The 19,533-nt window shown below is 43.9% G+C and overlaps 2 protein-coding genes across 2 annotated transcripts; one reads left to right on the top strand and one right to left on the bottom strand.

The window, feature by feature from the left end:
- The first annotated feature begins 260 nt into the window (after positions 1 to 260).
- On the top strand, positions 261 to 1,652 carry LOC128305641 (caspase-1-like). Its single transcript, XM_053043196.1, has 2 exons — positions 261 to 370; positions 433 to 1,652. The coding sequence occupies exons 1-2, from the start codon at positions 321 to 323 to the stop codon at positions 1,298 to 1,300; spliced, it is 918 nt and encodes a 305-aa protein (XP_052899156.1). The 5' UTR covers positions 261 to 320; the 3' UTR covers positions 1,301 to 1,652.
- Positions 1,499 to 2,499, bottom strand: LOC128305642 (caspase-like). Its single transcript, XM_053043197.1, has 2 exons — positions 2,398 to 2,499; positions 1,499 to 2,335 (listed from the first exon to the last, which is right to left on the bottom strand). Exons 1-2 carry the CDS (start codon positions 2,451 to 2,453, stop codon positions 1,519 to 1,521), a joined length of 873 nt encoding a protein of 290 aa, XP_052899157.1. The 5' UTR covers positions 2,454 to 2,499; the 3' UTR covers positions 1,499 to 1,518.
- Between the last annotated feature and the right edge of the window lie 17,034 nt (positions 2,500 to 19,533).

The following is a 19,533-nucleotide window of genomic DNA, read 5'->3' as shown; positions in this document are numbered from 1 at the left end:
GTTTGGTGCACTGAAAATAATATCACTATATTCATATTTTTGGGGATCTAATTTATATTTCTTTCGTTTACTTGCAAAACTAAAGCCTACAACTACAACTTGTGATCCAAAGACAGTATGAAACCTCTTACACAGCCTGGCACACACACATTTAAAAAAGTCTGTTCAAACTTTAAAGATGTATGATGTCATACCTGATAAGCTTCGCACTAGACTTGAAGTACCTTTACCAACAATTCCACGAGTTAGTCACAGTTGATCGTTTACGAACCACGGATAGACTGCTGCGAAGGTAACGCAATTTTCGTCCGGAAAGCAATATGAATGTGTTAGCCGAAACTGACGATGTGGACAACAACAGTCGAATTTTGTAAGTCGTTGAAGCTAAATATTTGTGCTTCATTCTAACGCTTCACCATTCAATTCGTGTAGGGCCCAAGCGTCGTGCGTTTCCGACATCATTGCCTCATCGGTAGTGCATGGCATTGAGATTGTCGATGATGCCCATTACGATATGCGACACGAACAGCGGGGAGTAGCAGTAATTTTCAATCAGATGCATTTTTTTCATCAAACCACACGCAAAGGCACCGATGTGGACTGTGACAACATGCAGCAAGTGCTGAGCGATCTGCAGTTTGAGGTGCGCGTGCATAAGGATTTAATGGTGAATGAAATAATGGAAGTGCTCAACGATCTGGCGGAAGAGAATCACAAGAACCGCGACTGTTTGCTGGTGGTGATGATGACACACGGGCAGGATAATGTTTTGCATGCGAAAGATCGCACGTTCCGCGTTGATCGTTTGTGGGAAAATTTCATCGGCAAGGCGTGTCCCACGCTGCTTGGCAAACCTAAGCTGTTCTTCATACAAGCGTGTCGGGGAGATAACGTGGATAAAGGTGTTTCTCTGGAGCAGTCTATCAAACAAGCGGCACGAACGGTTGCATCAGCCACAGCAAGAGAATTGCCCCAACCGACCATACAACCGGGTAGAGCGAAGTCGATCCAGTATGCCATTCCAGCGATGGCCGATTTGCTGGTGATGTACTCCACCTACAAAGGGCATTATTCGTGGCGTCACACTAACCGGGGGTCTTGGTTCATCCGGGCACTATGCGATGAACTACGCATGCACGGCAACAGCAAGCAACTGCTGCAACTATTGACCGCCGTTTCGCGCAAAGTAGCGTTCGGATTTCAATCCGTCGTACCCGGCGACGGCCTTAAGAACAGCAGCAAACAAATGCCTTGCATTGTTTCGATGCTTACGAAAATTGTTTATTTTCCTAGGAAATAACAAAAACTATCTTGAAATGATTGTGAAATAGATGAAATAGGACACTAAATCATACCAACAATTGCAGAGCTATGTCTAGCAGATAATAGGCAATGTGTCTGATTCAAGCGACTCTTCATGAGAGATCAGAGATCAAGTTACTAGCTAGAGTTCCAAAACTCGTAAATGTGAGATTTGCCAGAATAAATACACTCGAAATCGTGTTGTATGTAGAACCTTTATTGCAACTCTTTCTTCACAGGGAAATAAACAAGCTTCGTTAGCATCGACACAATAGAGGGCATTTGTTTCATTGCATTCATCGTTTCACTCTGCGGAACGTTTGATTGATAATCGTAAGCCACCCTGCGTGAAACGGCCGTCAGCAGCTGCAGCAGCTCCAGGTGTCGCCAGCTGATTTCCAGCTCCGCACACAGTGCCTGTATGAACCACGAACCTCCCACGGTGCTTCTCCACGAAACATGGCCCTTGTACGATGAGTACATCACCAGCAAATCGGCCGTTGTCGGTATAACATATTTGTGGGCCGTTGAGTTATCTTCATCCAGACCGCACTGGCGCAACTTCACTCCTTTATCGAACTCCGTCCCACGGCAGGCCTGTACGAAGAAGAGCTTTGGCTTGCCGAGTAGCGTCGGGCACGCGTCACCCATAAAACGTTCAAACAGCACGTCAACCGAATACACGCCATCGTAGGCATACAGCACGTCATCATCTCCATGCGTCATGATCATTACCAACAAGCAGTCACTAGCCGAATGATCCTCGCCGGCAAGTCGTTCCAGTACCGTTTGCAGCTCCTCAAATCGCAGATCGTCATACACGCGGACATCAAACTGCATGTTGGTTAGGACCGTGATGGCGGTATCGCGATCTCTGCGGCTCCCTTCGCGTTTACTCATCAGCTCAAAGTTCTCGTGGTGTAAGATGATGGCTACACCACGGCGTGGGTTACTGGTATCATACTCCTCCTCGTATGCTTCATTCGCATTTTGCGTGGTATTCGCTTGAGCGCGTTCCACCGTCGAGTTGCTCCTATATTATGCCAGAAATAAATTAAATTGCTTTGAGGCGTATTTTCACACTACATTACTCACGTCCTAATACCATTCGAAGAATGGTCAGTTGAAAGCACAACCGGTGAAGAGTCCATCGTTTCAACAGCAACTATACTTTCGTAGCACACCTTCACCTTCAAACGTGCATCAACTACTAACTTGAAGTGAGAACCAGTCTAGTCCTGTCCGATGGCTCTTTAACTTTGTCGAGAGTCCTTATCAGTTGTGAAGGGTTTTCGATTGTTTTTCGTAATTTAAAAGCGGGTTCATTGTACAGTCAGAATCGTCATATTTATCGTCACCAATCTCAAATTGTTAGGAACCGTCTTTAAAAATTTATATTTTTATAATAAATAATTATAATTTTTCGAAAATATATTCTCGTCAGTATGAAATGAATAACCCTATTCTTCCAATCATCAGCAGTGATGTCATTATCAACCCTTATCAATGTTCTCTTACATACTGTGCCGGATCAATCAAGAGGCGTAGAAGGCGATCGTCTAGAGCCCCGTCGTCTAAGAGGACCGGATATAACTGTTATACTGATAAGAGAAGGCAGATTGTGATAAAAATCGGGTCCCAAGAAACGACAGTGAGACTCAAAGCTGGTACTGATAAAATCATTCACGAGGATTCTACTTGAAGTGTTGCATCTAACCACAGTGATGCTCAGGGGCTCGCCCTGACTAATATTCCGCCAAGTGGCTCCAATGTGCTTGACTCACCACCACCACTACATTAACTTATCGCTGAATCGTATCGCACACAATTTTTGCAAAGATTGTACAGTGATTTTATGACGACATACCGTTGAGGTAAGGTTAGTTCTTGAAGCAGTCAGATAATTGGTTGATATCTCCACTGCTCACCTTCACCTGACAGGACCGCTATACAAGAAATGGCGAAATAAGAGTGCTAAGAAAATTTTAGTTGCAAAACATAAGAAATTCTTCCACTATTGGTTAATCCCCAACAATGACAAACATAATTCTTAGCCACGTTGGAATAGTTTAGCTGTTGCACAGTGCATCTACCGGATAGAATTTCCAACAAATAATGAAGAAGCACTGCAGCGATAGCAATGGTTTGAGGAAAGAAATAAATTGAAGTCAATCCCTTTTTGACCCATCCTTTACCTATCCACACACGTGTCAGCAGTATTGGGGCCAATGTGCCAAAAAGCTTGTTGATGAGATCATCAGAATGTTTTTCTTTCTTTCCACAGCTGTCCAAGGTTAACGCCTACAAACCTTACGGCTGGGTCAGGTGTTATCAACGAGGTACATCTCTCTTCTGCCACGTACTGTTCTCCAATCAGCTCCATGTTTTTTTTGTGCGCCCTTCGCTTTTCCACACTCATAAGCAAACCGCTGCGATGCCGTTGATGTACAAGGGCGCGGCAAATAAATTCCCAAACCCGTTGCAATTCTTCGCCAGGGAATATGGACGCAATTCCTTTGCTTTGCAAGCGTGCCGTATTTGGGCGGGCATTAAAACGAGTCGGCAAAAGTGTGCCCTTCACAATATGGTGCTGGCCGTACCGTGAGCGCTTCCCACGTCAGCTCAATCCTTTAGGAAATATTTCAAGAACGTCGCTTTTCATTCGGTGCGCCACGTCACGCTGCACCGGGCGACGCATAAGACAGCCGAGTGGGTGAAGCCCTGGTGAAACCGTGAGTTCCCTTCGCTTCACGGGCTGAAGTCACAGACAGGCAGGAAGGTTTTGGAGCGGGACTGGCCACACCGCACCACAACACGGGAGCCATCTGTCGAAAGGAACACCGTTCCCTGTTCGGCTCGGCGCGCACTTCCTCCAGGGAGTGCTGGGCGGATTGTGCGAAAGTGAAATATTGTTTCAACGATTGGACAAGAATGCAAACCCGGCGAAAGTGAGCAACTACAACCGTACGAATCCACGCTCGTGCACTCAGCCTGGGACAAGCCCATCGGGCAGCATTTTTTTCTTCACGTTCTGCTTCAACACTTGGCCGGGTTGGAATTAAAGTGGCAAGAACGGAACAAATCCGGAAATCGATTTCGCCCAAAGCCTCCGTTCGTCGGTGAATCCATTGTCGGGGCAGATGACAGGCCGGGCGGAAAAAAAATGGATGCCCATGATCCGGATGAATGGGAATGGGAAGCGTAAGAAAAACAACCGGATGGAAACAAATGCATCGGACACGTTTTTGCACCAAATGGAAATCCGAACTTCAAGGTATGCGCGCACAGAACAGAATCACTGTCCATTACGGTGGGATGGCGAAGGAAGAAAAAATGGACTTCATTTACGCAACTTCTGTTCCCTGGTCGGGTTGGCCACCAGATGGAAACCTTCTCAAGGCGATGCACATCTCTGCGGCGTCAGCGTACGATCGAGTTGACAAATGTCCGTGCCCTGCCCAGACGTACCGCGTGGGTTACGCTGGCTGGTCGAGTCGAGATCATCGGCGCGCGAAGAACTTCATTATGTGACACTAATTAATCCCCAGCCACCCGTTGGGGGAAACTGTACGACGGAACATTATCATAATTTTATTGCGTCGTTAACGAATCCGCGCGATACGTACGACTCGGATTGCGTACTTTGTCGTCTGGCACAATCCGAAGGTGAGCTGGGCCGTAGTGCTTCCTTCATTAGGCCACCCAAACCTTCCGGTAAAGGAATCTCCAGCCTGCTGAGGCCCTGTGAGCCCGAACGGTGGTAATTCTGCCAGCAGTGCAGAAAGTAATCCATGTCCGAAGATGGTGTGCTAATGCGCGCCGAGGAGGAGTTTAATGTTTGTACATTAAACACACTAATTATGCTTGCGCCTTGCCTTGTTGGTTCGTTTACAACGGTCGTTTAATGGTACCACGGGATGCGGGAGGTGCAAATCTCTACGCGGGAAGCTCTATATCGGAGGCAGCAAACGCACAGACGACATCGTTGCGGAGTAATTTGTGTGGAGTAAAATAAAAACACGCTCTCCGGAGGATATGTGATTTGAGTGTAACAATGATACGGTGTAAAAATAGCATACTGTCTACTGTTTGATTTAATCTGTCGGCCACAGGTCAATACGTTAAGGCTTCACACGACAGGACCGGTCCAAAATCCCATCTGAAGCGACTTCTTGTCTATCTAACTTCAGATATGTAGCTATCAGAAATGACAGCTATTAGACCTCTTGATGTTGTTGGTACTACAACAGGAAGCATAAATTCGAGCGAAGATACAGCCTACTAAGCAAATTTATCAACAAGCTTAGGTTGTTGCTGAAAATCTCAAATATTTTTATACAGCCTTTAACAAATAAGATTCTATTTTTCATTACAATTAACAACAGATTTTATTTTTACACACTAACCATACCATCAGAAGCAGAACCTGCACGGAAAACATGTAAAACTGTCAACTTCGTCTTCGATGTCCAGTTTTTATGTTATATTCGCTACAATAATATTAACTCTCCATCGGATACGTACAAATCGAGTTTTACACTTTAAACGGATCATCCCAAAGCGGGCCAATCGATAACTTCCACACATCCCGCCATGTGTAGCATTATGCTTACGCCAACAAGTTAACACTTGACATTGGTCGTGTACTGGAATCGATTGAACAGTACAGAGGGCACCGAAATCCGATCGTTACGACAGCGACATAAAGCGTATGCTTGCACGACCATACCCAATGGTTTTGACCGACGTTGTTGATCTTTGCGCCGGCAGCACCGAAAAAGAACCTCCATCCAGCAAGTCACACACAGTTCGACTCCGGCACCGGGGAATCCGGCCGGGTTTTATATCATCATCTATCAGGCGGGCAACTGTCGTCAACTGTGGGGACTTGAAATGCCAAATAAAACATCATAACATCAATCAAAGCCCTACCGGCAACATCCAATCTTGCGTGGGCAACGTACCTTGCCGCTCGGTATGTAGCTTGGTGCATCGGAACATTTCACCATGCACCATGCATCCATGCTCACCGAACCAGATCCAGCCGGGTTTTCGATTGCCTCAAGGACCGAAGCTTCGGAAGGTTTCCGGACGGTGCTGCCAGTACAGAGAGATACAGTTTGATGCACCCTTCCGGACCTAATCAGCCAAAACAGGTTAGCCTTTCCGGTGATGACGGTAACGCGTGTATGCCACTGGCAGCATCCGATCGTTCCGGGTGACCGTTTCTACCACCGTTCGGCCACGATACGTCAGCTAGCATTAGATGGAACATAATCGAAAAGTTTAAGAGCTCACACCGGTTTTGTGCACTGGATCAGCGAAAAAGGAATTTTTGATTGATGGAAGCTGATACATTTCGGCCGGTGCAGTCACCTGTTATGAAGTACTGTTTTGATTGCTACCGTTGACATGTTCTGTTTCCGGCTGGTTCGTTTCAATGTTTCAGAAAGGGTGTGTGTTTTTTGGATTTATTAGCTTGCATTGCCTACAAGCAAATTCTGCTACTTGTTTTACTTATCTTTGATAATTCCTGAATTTTATGTTTATGTTTTATGTTTTTTATGTTATGTTTTGTTTTATGTGTGTTTATGTTTCTTTGGTTTATGTGTGTTTATGTTTCTTTCTGTTATCTTTTCATTATTTAAATTAACTTGAATTTAAGCATTCCAGATGTGTTTTTTTTATATACAAAGGGAAACAAACATTCCAAGCTTTCCAAGGATGACCATTTCCTATAGTTGAAGTGATAAATGAACATTTTCAAGAACCTTTTCCGGTCGACGCTATCAAATCACGTGTGATAAAACAGCAAATGGCTCACAATGGTCACGAGGGACTCATAACCGTATGCTCGTAAAATCAATAAAAGGGCATCAGGTGGTTGCTTGAAATAGTGTTTACATGGATCATTACGTTTGGTTCTTAGTCAGTACGCGGAAGCATCATTAAACCCTTGATTCTAGATGTGATTAGCTCAAACGAACCATGGTATCGTAAGTGGTATGTTTAAAAGACTTTTACTTTGTTTGTTGCGAAAGATTTTACCATTAAGCTACAAAAAGCTTTCGTCTTTCACACTATCGTACGAACCTTCTTAACGTCACCTTGCCCATTGTATCCCAGGGCCCCATAATCCTGTGAAGTATTTATTAGAATTTATTAGAATATTGCCCGTAGCGCAGTGAAACCTGCAGCAGATAAATTGATTTTTAATGCAGCCGTCAATTTGAGTAAAATATGGCAATATTGAACGCCCGCCAGCAAAGCTGTCGGAAGAAGCGAGCAGGATGTGCAGCACGGAACGGCAGCCGCACACGCCATCAGAACCACGCCCGGTAAAAGATAGTCGTCGGTGCCTAATCCTGGCTTTACAATTTTCGTACCCATATCGGAAGCGGTACTTCCGGTGGATGTACATGTATAATACAATGTGTAGTCCCCAAACCCCCGCAAACCGGACCAACTGTCATGGGAAGATGGTCCAATAACGTGGAGAAACTTTGCGCCAACATGCTGTACCGGTAACCTGACCTGACATTAAGCTTCTTTGGGAAAGTTTATCACCTCGTGGGCATACTAGCGCCTGCCTGTTGGAAAATATACATAAAAAAACCCTCCCTACGTCCCGTGAAACCAACCGTCGAGACAGACAGCGTGCGGGCAACCGGGCACTTAGAGCAAAACAAATGATAAAATAAGCTCGAGAGGTGAAAGTTTTAGCACCCGTGCGTCCCACTTGTTCTGCAGGGTGGCAAATGATTGGCGTAATGAAGCAAATAGAAACTCCCGCGAAATGCTTAATCTCAGTTGGTGAAGGAGGCGGTTTAGTTGGCGCGGGCCCGAAACTATTCATGCTGTAGCTACGAAGTTAACGAAACAATACGTTTCTAAAACTTGAACATTTTTTTCACATTAATTTTTCCTTAAATTTTGAACCAAAACACACCAAAAAAAAAAACGGCAATACAGCGGTTTTTTGTTCCTGTTTTCTTTTAGTACAACTTATGGCATTAAAGATATCAACGCTGAGCAGCAGCTGTTCGGTGCTTGGAAAAGATTTGTCCGGCAGCGTTTCCACTCGTGCGAAGGGTTCCCCTCGAAATCGCTGAAGCTTTCAGCGGTGATGGTGATTGCATTCGACATTCGATAAAAGAAATACCGGTGCGAGATACCATGTGGGAATAAGATCAAATTTCCATCTGCATAGCATTACTTCGTCTACTATCTTCGGTCAATGCCAAAATCATTCTCGTTTGCTGCTCTGTCTACGGTTCGCCAGCACCCCGGTTGGACGGTTGGTGTGTGTGTTGGCACACCACAGCCTACTGCTGGATTTGGCGGTGCCATTCGTAACATCTTTGGACGACTTTGACTCCCTGTGGGCCGCGCGCTAGACAACACCAGCCACAGCGACGGCCCAATGACGACGCTGATGATGCTGATGATGATGCTTGGAAGAGTGCATTTTAAATAATGTATTCTTCATTATCATATGTTTTGGTGTGCTTTTCCGTCTCGCTTTGTTTGGCGGTTTTCGGACTCGGGGGTTGTTTTTTTTTTCTTCGTCAGCTCAGATTGCGTGGAAAGCACAATGCTGGGAGACAGCTATTGTGACGATGAATATTTCATCGTGCAAACCAACCGCCCTCCGAACACATACGCAAATGCTTACAGCAAAGCGCTTATGGTTACCGTATCCACATAAATCACATATGAACATCTCTACTTGCTGCGTACATATCCGTACCAGCTGTACCGCCAGCTGCTGGCTGTGAAACGTCTTGAAAGTGAATCACGAATGGCGCAATACTTGAACTCTGTTTTTTTTTTTTTTTTTGGTTGTATCGTTTATCTTCTGCACTGGTCGCGGTACCGCTGGCGCTGGTAAGTCACTGCTGCGTACGCCAAAACCATTGATTCATGTTTATGAAGCAGGCCATGAATGTTAACACTCGCACGTGTATCGAGACTTTCGTTCCGTTTTCACTCGAATTGTAACCCTCGGTAGCTTTACCGAGAACCCAGCTTAGGGTGGTGGAACTCATTTTTCTTCTACTTCGATCATGTGGGAGCGAATCTGTTCTAAAATTCAGATAGCAGAAAATAAGTGCATAATGTATAATTTCCATCTATTGTTCTTTGCATATTGGGGTATTTTTACACACACACAAAACACTACCATAGCAACGAACGTGAACAAAAGCATAATTTTTGTAGTTAATTTTACAGGCAGAATCACTCTTAGAATTGACAAAATAAATAATGTGATTCTTGATATTATGGCATAATTTTGTATTTTATTTATTTATAATTAAATTATGACGGCTTTCACGCTTTTTTTGGGCACCGTAGTGTTGAGTGGTATACAATTTTACAAGGCATTTCCTTCTTGCAATTTGCATTATCCCAGGTATACTCGGTTATGGCATAATTGGTAACGATTATTTTTGAAGAAATCAAATGCTCTTAAGTTCTTTTTTTATATTTTTGTTCAATTAAGTAACTACTCAGTCACACAAAGAACGTTGGTCCAACTTGCCCGGGTGGTAATATGAAACATATCATGGTGAATCTAAGTAACGTACCAAATAATCTAAATTTGCGCCAATTGTTTTTAAATAATTTTAAATATATGTGCTCGTGAGAGTGCATTTCGAACCAGGAGTGGAATCAACATCCAAACCTCCGTAACGTTAATGTAAGAACTGAATTCAACTAATTTGGTAATTTATGTAACAATCACAATAGTACGAGTAAATACCCAAGGTTCTAAGTTGTTAACATTTAATAAAAACCCCAAGTTGCCCAGATGTCGTACTTCACTCTCTTCAACCAGATTCAAACACTTTCATCAGTGGAATCCATCTCAATAATTCGTTGGTAATTTTAGAGAAAAGGTTGAAACATGCGGAATTTTTGAACCCATACTGACTCAAGTTCTTATTTTTTTTCCTTTTCTTACTCTAGAACCTATTGATTCGGTCTGCCATTTGGAGCTTTGCTTGATTTTATCTACAACATTTGACATTAGTTAGTCAAAGTCCGGCATTGGGGAGAAAACATATCCTGCCGGGTTTTGATACCATTTTTGACATGCTAAAGTCATCCCGGTGCTCCATCAAGCATCTCGCAACTAAAAACTTTACTATTTGTATCTGCAGTACACCGTATCACAAATTACACCGTACGAACAATGGTCTTGCGTGGATAGCAATCGGTCAACCGTGCTCTCAACTTCACACTTTGCCGACCACGCATAACCCTAGCTCGGTACAGTTCCGGCAGTTATGTGCTGCATATTTTCATGACAAGAACGCTCGAATTGATCCGGGAGTTGAGTCAAATTTTAGAACCAGTTCGAGCAAATCCCACACCCATTCCCTACTTTCATAATATCGATGATGAACTCGAGAGTGGGGTTTTTTTTCTCTTCCGGCACACACCCCTGTCCCGATACCGGGCAGCTACTCTAGTGTAAAATTGAACTCTTTCATCGCTTACCCCACGCTAAACACTGGTGGGTACCGTTTACGGGGCCATCGGGGGGATGCCTGATTGGATCCCAAGACATTCAACCTCTCGCGCTCTCGATCGACGCTTGGAACGATTGAAAAGTGCCGTTCTCCATCTTCGCCCAGAAATTGATGGCATCTTACGGTCAGGGAAGCTAACGAAATCGATCCCCACTGCCACCGAGCGGCCAACGCAAGCCTCATCCTTTTGAGTTTGGCTCTCGTCCTTTGATAAAATGTGATTTTCTCCGTGCAAATATTTGCTTCTTCGGAGGAAAATTGACATTTTCCATTCTATTCAGCGCACTGCCATCGATGCATACACACCGGACCGGCTTTGGTACACCGATCGTGTCGACCAACCAACGGACTGACGTTGACGACGACGACGCTGACAGATACATCCGGTTCCGTATGCGTTGGGGGTAGCCACACGATCGTAAAAATGATGCTTTCATGATGAAATTGCTGCTTCACTTCCCTGTATACAATATCTATGTAAACTTGTCGGTCCGTTTGCTGACCCACTTCCTGTCACATGGTTTACCGAGCTTTTCCATCTTCATAAAAGTGCAGCTGATATAGGGAGGGGGAGTTTCCGGATCTTTGGCAAAAGCTTCACGTCTAATCGATGAGCTTAAAACAAGAAAGCTATTTACCGGCTGTGTACCCATCCTTGCATTACCACCAAACCAAATCGCAACATCTTTGCGTGAGTCAAATATGAGCAACTTGTGATGTTTCCTTCTTTTTAGCAATGTGTTGTTGTTGTTGCTCTGTTTCTCTTCTTCGCACGCTTTCCGCTACCGTAAAAACTCATCGAAAGTTTTTGCGAAAAACCGAAACTGAAATATCCTCCGGCTGCAGCGGTACAGAGCAAACCCTACAGAACGCTTGTTTGTGCAGCACTCAGACCGTCGGGGCTGTAAGTGGTTTACCCTAAGGTTTGTCTAACGATCCGCAAGGAGCGGAAAGTATACAAAACTCTTCCCAAACGCTTGGTTCGGCTATTTCGTGAATGTGCCAACCGGGGTTCATCAAGACGTCCGGTTGTAATGAACTCTGCCCGAGCGGTGGGACATAGGTGTTGCATGTACGCAGTCAACACAATGTGCCAGAGTTTGAGGCGGAATAAAACACCAGGCGTCTCCATTTCACACAGAGAGAGAGAGAGTAAATAAAGTAGATGAATGAGAAAGGATTATATTAAACGATTATGTTTTAAGTTAAAACCCATTGGGAGTTTTGTGAAACACAATACTTTATGCAACAAAAATTATTAATTCAACAGACGACTAAACTGACCCTCCTATGGGAAAGACCGACTGTTTAAGTAAAGCCAATTAAAAAATACCAACTTACCAACGAAGTAACAAAAAGGAATGTCGTTTAAGTCTTTTAGTTTAATTTTAAAATATATAAAAATTGATTGTTTTTGCACCTAATTTAAATAATGTTATGCTTTTAATATAAATTGAATTGCTTAAAGGTTTATATAGAAAAAGATAATCTAAATTATTATTACATTTCTCTTATATTTTTGCACTGCAACTGCAAAGTCAAGCACATTAACCGAACAAGTGGAAAGATTACATTTTTGTGTTCACAATGTACATATATGGCGATTACAAACCTAAGCCAATCACGTTTGTAGAGGAAATTAAGTCCTGAAAAGTCCTCGGTGGCATCTTCGCTAATCCATAATTACCCGTAATGGTGTTAACATGTCGTCTTACACTCAACATACCATGCGCACCGTGATGCACCATTATCATTCCCAAGCAGGTGCATTCGATGCCATAAAAGCAGTGTCAGCCAGTGTCCCAACAGTGCCAGTTCTTACCACCGTGCGGGGCCGAGTCTCGGAGGACGCACGAAAGTTGCCAGATTTTCCAACCGTTCCTGCCAAACTGCCAACCACGTTCGGGGCACTCTTTCAGTCTGGCGCATTTAGGTGCCACGAGCACACTTGGAGGGAGAGAGAACGAGAGAGAGAGGGAGCTAGAGAGAGTGGAAGGGAAATATCGCAAAAAATGGCCATAGCTGTGTATGGAGATTTATTGTGTCGATAGCAGATCCACAACGTCAGACCGGAAGCACCAACTTGGGACCGTCACCGGGTGAGCATCAACTGCAGGCACTCCCGTCCTGGATGGCTTAATTACAGTCACCGTTCTTTGACCGTTCCTCGGCGCGGCTTAATACGGTTGCCATAAATCTTCCGGCATGTCGAATGCGCTTTGAATAAATGTCTCCTTTGAACCGTGCACGAATGTCAAACTACAAACAGCACCCGAGAGCACCTTCCAGCCAATCACTACAACCACCCGCCGAGCCGTCATCGTATTTGGTTTTCGTTTATCACTTGGTAACCGCTCGGAGGTGACCCGGCTTTGTGCTGGTGGCCACCCAGGTTATCTATCCGTACCGTGTGCCGGAGGTTTCTCAGACGTCGACCGAAAACAAACTCGACGGTTACGGCCGCCGACCGGACGATTTACGATCACCGTGCGACTGCACCGGAGCCCCGGACGGTTCCACCCCGCCCACGGGAAGCAAGTGAATGAGTCGGGGGGAGTGAAAAAAAAAGCTCACTTCACAAATCCGTTGTGACATCACTATCTCGTTCGTTCAATCTCAAAACCGCAATGAAATGGAGGAAAATCGAAAGTCGAACAGAGTACATCCGATCCGATACGCTGCTCTCGAGGGGAGGCAAAACAACCTCACTTCGCTCGATTGATGGTGTTTGCTTACCATACAAAAGAATGAATTATCGGGATTTGCTGGGCGACGAACGATTGATATTAAACGTCAAATAAAACACTTTAATATCAATTTCCTTGATCCTCCCTCCTCTCCATTCGATTTCGGCATCGACCGAGAGACACGCAACAAGCTGTTAAGGCTGAAAATGGTTGCTGTTTGGAAAGAACAAAGCATTCGATATACATGTTTTCATGTGTCTAATCCCCAACAAACAAATTACATTGTTTATCTGGAATGGCAAAGCAATATCATATCAACTGTAGGGCATCAGGTCACTAGAAACATAAGACAAAGCAGTATCATAAATTGCATCTTAAAATGCATCTCAAAACAATGAAGTAATAATGTACTTATAAAGTCAAAACAGTACTAAATATTACGCTTTCGGTTTGACAACACCGGTTTCGTGAAGAATTAATCCCTCTGAAGCAAGGCGCAACATTTTCCCTTGATTAACAGACATCACAAAACCAGTGTCGTATGTAAACCATATTTTGCTGTTGTTTGTTTCGCTGTCAAAATTGCTCTGCAATTTTGAAGATTGCGCGCGCTTTTGTTTTCTTTCCATTCTACAAACTTGGCAACACATATATTATACCCCTGACATTAGCTGCATCCTAATCTGGATAAACAAAACAAAAAAAAACAAAACGCAATCTACCACCACAACCGAGTCGACCGAGTAAACCAGCAACTGGTCCGTAGGTCGTTCAATCTTGCTGTGCAGCATTCATTTCGCAGCCAGCCACACCATTACCATTTACCGTGCGGTTTGGTTAGGGTTCATTCCTTGCTTCGACACCGAAGATAAGTTATTATAACCGTCCCCGATGAGCCTCGACCCGCCGTCCCCGTCCAGTTTTGATATGAACTCAATTTCTGCATTGCAGCTTTTTTCGAGCACAATCAACATCATATGCGCTTACGCTTAAATAATGCAACACTGGGCGTTCTTTGTCGGTGCTGAAACCTGCCTGGACGTCGCTTTATCGTTTTCGATGATGAGACGGGTTTTATTTTGAGATTGCTTCATGCTGCAGATAGCTGCAGATTGCTACTCCTTTGGTGGAGACTTTCTCCCGAGAAACGATCGACGAGATATGGAAGGTCCAACGCCAAGATAAGCTATCGGTTATACAAATTTACATGTCAGTGGAGGAAATAAGTTTATCCTCTCCTTACTACAAAATATTTATTTATTTGCTTCGAGAATTATTTACTATTTTACTAACTTTATGGACAGTGCAGTAGAAGGGACTGAGTGTTTACAGGGAAATAATTAACCTAAAGGAAATTAATTGTAAATTATATTTTTATTTGTGGCAAAACGGTCTTCAAAGGTCTTTCTCACTTTAAAATTCATTATTAGACCACAATAGTCCTCATACTCCTCAACGATCAATGTAGTACATGTGAGATTTGAACCAAAACCTTACAGAATTAAACGTTACAGCACAAGCCCAGATATAGGTCCATCTCATATCATAGAATTTAAGGACTGATCTAGAAAACAAAAGAATAAATTTGAAAACATTTTCCTTAGTCCATACCTCAAAATATACATTTTTTTCTATTACGTATAACAAACGCCTAAATAATGTGCAATATTTTTTTGCAAAAAAAAACTCTAGAATGGGGCAACAAGCGAAGACCCATAAGTCAACGGTGGTACTAAAATAAATAATGCAAAATTATCTTTTAACTCTGCTGTATTTAATTAGCAGCAAGCTGAAAAACTGCAACAATCCTCTGCCTTTTAGGCTACAATCGTCTTAGTCATTATCTAAGCAAAATGTAAAGGGAAATCAGACGGCCAAGAAATGCACCCACCGTTACACATTTCATGATGAACGTGCATAGGAGAAAAAACACTACCTCGTCCGTAGAGCGGGCACGGGGGTCGCATGGCCGGCATCCTACCTTTAGAAAAATTAAATCCTTACATCCTTCACCCGAGAACGAACGGGGTCGGAAATATTCTTTTCCATAAGCATAAGCGATGATAGTATCACTTACAGCATCCTGACTTCACGAGCATCCTCCACGAGACGATTCCGAAGAGTTGCTGCGAACAGCCGATGAGAGCACTAGACGTGGCGGAAGCAAAACATAAAACCAAAAGAAAAAAAAATAAAAGCGCAACCAGCAACCATCTCAAGCCGTTCGTACCAGCGAAAGGCCTGAAACCTTCTCGCGTAGGTTTCTGCACACGCAAACATCCGCCGTGGAGCGGCATTCCATTAAAACACAGCAGGAGCAGGCGGCGTTCCAAACGTTTCCCCGTGCTGCTCCGTTGCTGGGTTTCACGGAATCGGAGCGGACGAAGATCATAAAACGTAAGCCCTGAGCAATGTCGCTTTAATCCAGCACCAGCGAGCTCTAGCAACGCCCAGCCAGGCACCGTGTCTTTCCTTATTTCATTTATGCCGTAAAATATGAGCATTACAGAATATGGCGTTGGTCCGGACAGTGGGTGCAATGTAAGACGGATTCGCAAAGTAGTGCTGGAGCTGGAGCGTTTATTTTTACATTCCTTCATCGCTTCGGGTGTGTCGCTGCCGGCGCAAAGCACGTGCCACATCCAACACCCACTGGCATACCTTGTGGACACGGTGGGAGTTAAAGCTTTCATAAGTGAGGCAAGCAAGTAAAGAAAGAGTAAGCATGTAAGAAGATAACGTTCACAACAGAGGAAACGGTACACTAAAGGTGCTTGTTATTTACATAAAAATATGTTTTAATTTCTTTGTTTTGCAATATTATATTTTAATTATTAAAGTGGGCACTTTTGATGAGTAATTATTTCGACAAATAATTCGAAATTTTATTATTTTCGTTATCCCATTTATTGTGTTAGTTGAGAAAATTTTAATAGACTCCATCGTATTCTCTAGAAGACTCTCTCTTTGTCTTTAGAAGGAGTCTTCTAAACCACTCAACCTAGCCAATTAAATATCCCGGCCTTTATGGTGGACGCATCAACACTTCATCACTCAATCTCATTTTCGACTGATCAAGCCCCCGCTATCGATGTGGACGACCTAAAAGGACAGGTAAGGTAAGGTAACATGCTCCTGAGCAACCTCCTTACGAAAGTGACTTTCGTCAATCTTCGACAACGTGCATGTCTCTGATACATATGTGATCCAAGTAGTCCTAGCTCTGATCATCTCGAAAGGTGTTTTGTGTGGAGAAGTTACCAAACGGTATAAAGATCGGTCGGGAACACCTCAGGGCGTATCTCAACTTCAACATTGTTGTTCTTGATGATCTTCAAGGCTCAAGATGGATTGTATTTTGGTCTACCGTCTTCCGCATCAGTGAGACTGTTTTAAAGGGTGAGATGTCTTTTATTAGTACTAAAATTTCAAGCTCAACTTTCAGTCACCTAGTAGCGTCCTGGCCAAAGAGATCATCTGATCGACATTATAAATGTTTACAACTCTTTATAGCACCATGTCTTACTTCAACGCATATCAAACATCATAAGCATCTAATTCACTCGATCACAAGACTTGCTAACAGTGCAAGCAATGCCTATCGTGTGCTATACTGCAACAGAATCGAATGATAAACACATCCGAAAATCTGTAACGATTGCTTGCTTGCCACATAATTTGCCACGATAAACTGCCTTGGTGTCAAGCACAATTCGGGTCAGATTTAACATCCTTCCCCTAACCATAAACAGAATCGAATGGACTTATTTTTTATCGCCGAGCAGCCCGTGAAAGAAAAGCGCTTAAAACCAAACCAAACAGAACAAGTACTCACAAAGCAGTACCCTTCTTCAAATGCCAAATCGAACAAATGTCTTTCGGTTCTTTTTTTTTTGTAACGATTGGACCGAACAAACGACTGACGAATTTTACGAGACCTCATTAAACTCCGCGCGCCCGGATGCAACCGCTCCATTCGACGCTCGGTTCTCTTGCTTGCGCATTTAAGTGGATCAATCTGGGTCGAGATTCGAGCACCCGGATAATCTTATTTATCATTCGTTGTCGCCACATTTATCTCCCCTGAGGGGCCAAAAACAAAGGCCACCGGTAAAGGAAAGAAGTTGCCCGAACTCTTACCCGCTGGCCGTTGGGTGATGAAGGTACAAAACTATCGCGTAACTCCATCACTGCAAGGAAAACAAAAACATTCTCCTTCCGCGCAGGTGTCTCCCGGCCTGGCCATTACGTTAGCCATCCGACATTGCGGATGCGATATTGCAAAACACCTCGGTAATAATTTATTGACTCGCCGAAATTGCGTGCAATTCGCCCCGAAGGTTCAACTTACCCACTTCGCGGCACTCGGCGCTACCATTAATTAATCACGCAATCCGGAGACTCGGCAGAGGAAAACTTTTCCCCAAAAAAACATCACTCTTCTTTCATTCCGGTAATTCATTCTATTCTGACGTTCGGTTCTGCGGTCGAGTTCACGGCGGTCCTTCCGACTGGCGGTGACTGGCAAACCTACAATATTGATAAACTTTGCCCTTGTTTTCGTGGCACCCTTGCCCGGTGGCAGCACGTCGAGTGGGATGATGAACCTTGAGGAGTCCATCGTTTTCCAAACCTTTTTTCTTCGCTTTGGGGTTTGGGTTCGTTGTGTTTTCGCAATATATTACTTTGCTTGTCAACCGCCGTTACAAGCGTTGCTAATTTATTTGCCTGGCACCGACCGGCACAAGGCACTGACCGTGGTGCGTGGTTTTTATTTATCTTTTGAGAGCAAGTAATTCGTAAGATTCGTTCCGTTGCGGTCCGAAGTCAAAAGGGAAGCAAAATAATATCCTTGTGTGAATATTAATTAAATACAAATTCAATCTTGGCGAATCACTTCAAGTGATCCATACCATCCATCGTCAATGATATGTTTGCCTTTCGCCTAACGTTTGGCACCTCCACCCGACCCGAAAGAAAGATAAGGGTTAAAAGTAAATATTTGCCTATCAAGATCAGCCGAAACAACAGCCGAGGTTCCGGAAAAAAACACACACACAATCGGCACCCCGCTTTCATTCGCAGGCAAGCAAGCAGGTGGCCCATTTCACTTCACCTCCACCATCCGGGTACGTTTGTTACACACACCGCATTAATTAAATATTCATTAAAGCCCACAGACGCAGCCCGACAGTTCGGACAATCAGCGTGGGGCGAAACTAATGAGAATTTTCCACGGCACGGGGCTGAAGACGACTTTTTCTCACTCTTCCCCTCTCTTTCTCTCTATCGCTCTTTTTGTTAATCTCTTAATTCGATTTTATACTGCGACACATTTGGGTTGGGCCGTTGCCTCCCACCCCCAACTGCACCGCGTTGATCCACACAGTCGGTCGTAAGTGCTGTCCGCACTTTGCCCATTTTCTCGCATTTAAGCTGAATCGATTCCCACTCAATCACTCCAACTCGAACGCCCGTCAAAAACATTGATGCCGTGGCCGTTACCCGGTTTCCAATTCGGACGCTTTTGCCCATTTCCTTCGCCGGCGTTAATGGGATTTTTCGTCACAACATTTCGCTGTCGCAAATGAACACAGGTACTACAACGCGGCCAACCATCCGGATTGATTGGACCGGCTGCGATTATGCCGTGGCATTAATGGTATTTAGCTACGCGCGTGACAAATATATACGCGGGACCGGTCAAAACATTCGGCGCTAACATTTGTTTCAATTATCCAGTTAGTGCACTAATCAATTTTCATTGCAATGTTGTACCTTCAATGCGATTTGTGGGCGATGTTTTTTGAATCATTCTTAATGGTTTCGAACAACAATCAACAAAAGTTTGAGTTTTAAACTAACGGGAGGAAAGAAAGAAATCCGAAGGTCAACATATATTTAATGTAATATACAATTAAATATAAAACAAAGTTTAAGAATTATAAGAACAAATCGGTTAACGTATATAAAAAAGGGACAAACTTTAAATGAAGATCTTCATTCAA

The sequence above is a fragment of the Anopheles moucheti genome, chromosome 3, assembly GCF_943734755.1.
Source record: "Anopheles moucheti chromosome 3, idAnoMoucSN_F20_07, whole genome shotgun sequence".
NCBI lineage: Eukaryota > Metazoa > Arthropoda > Insecta > Diptera > Culicidae > Anopheles > Anopheles moucheti.
The sequence above is the reverse complement of the archived record's forward strand: the minus strand, read 5'-3'. Positions and strand labels throughout refer to the sequence as shown.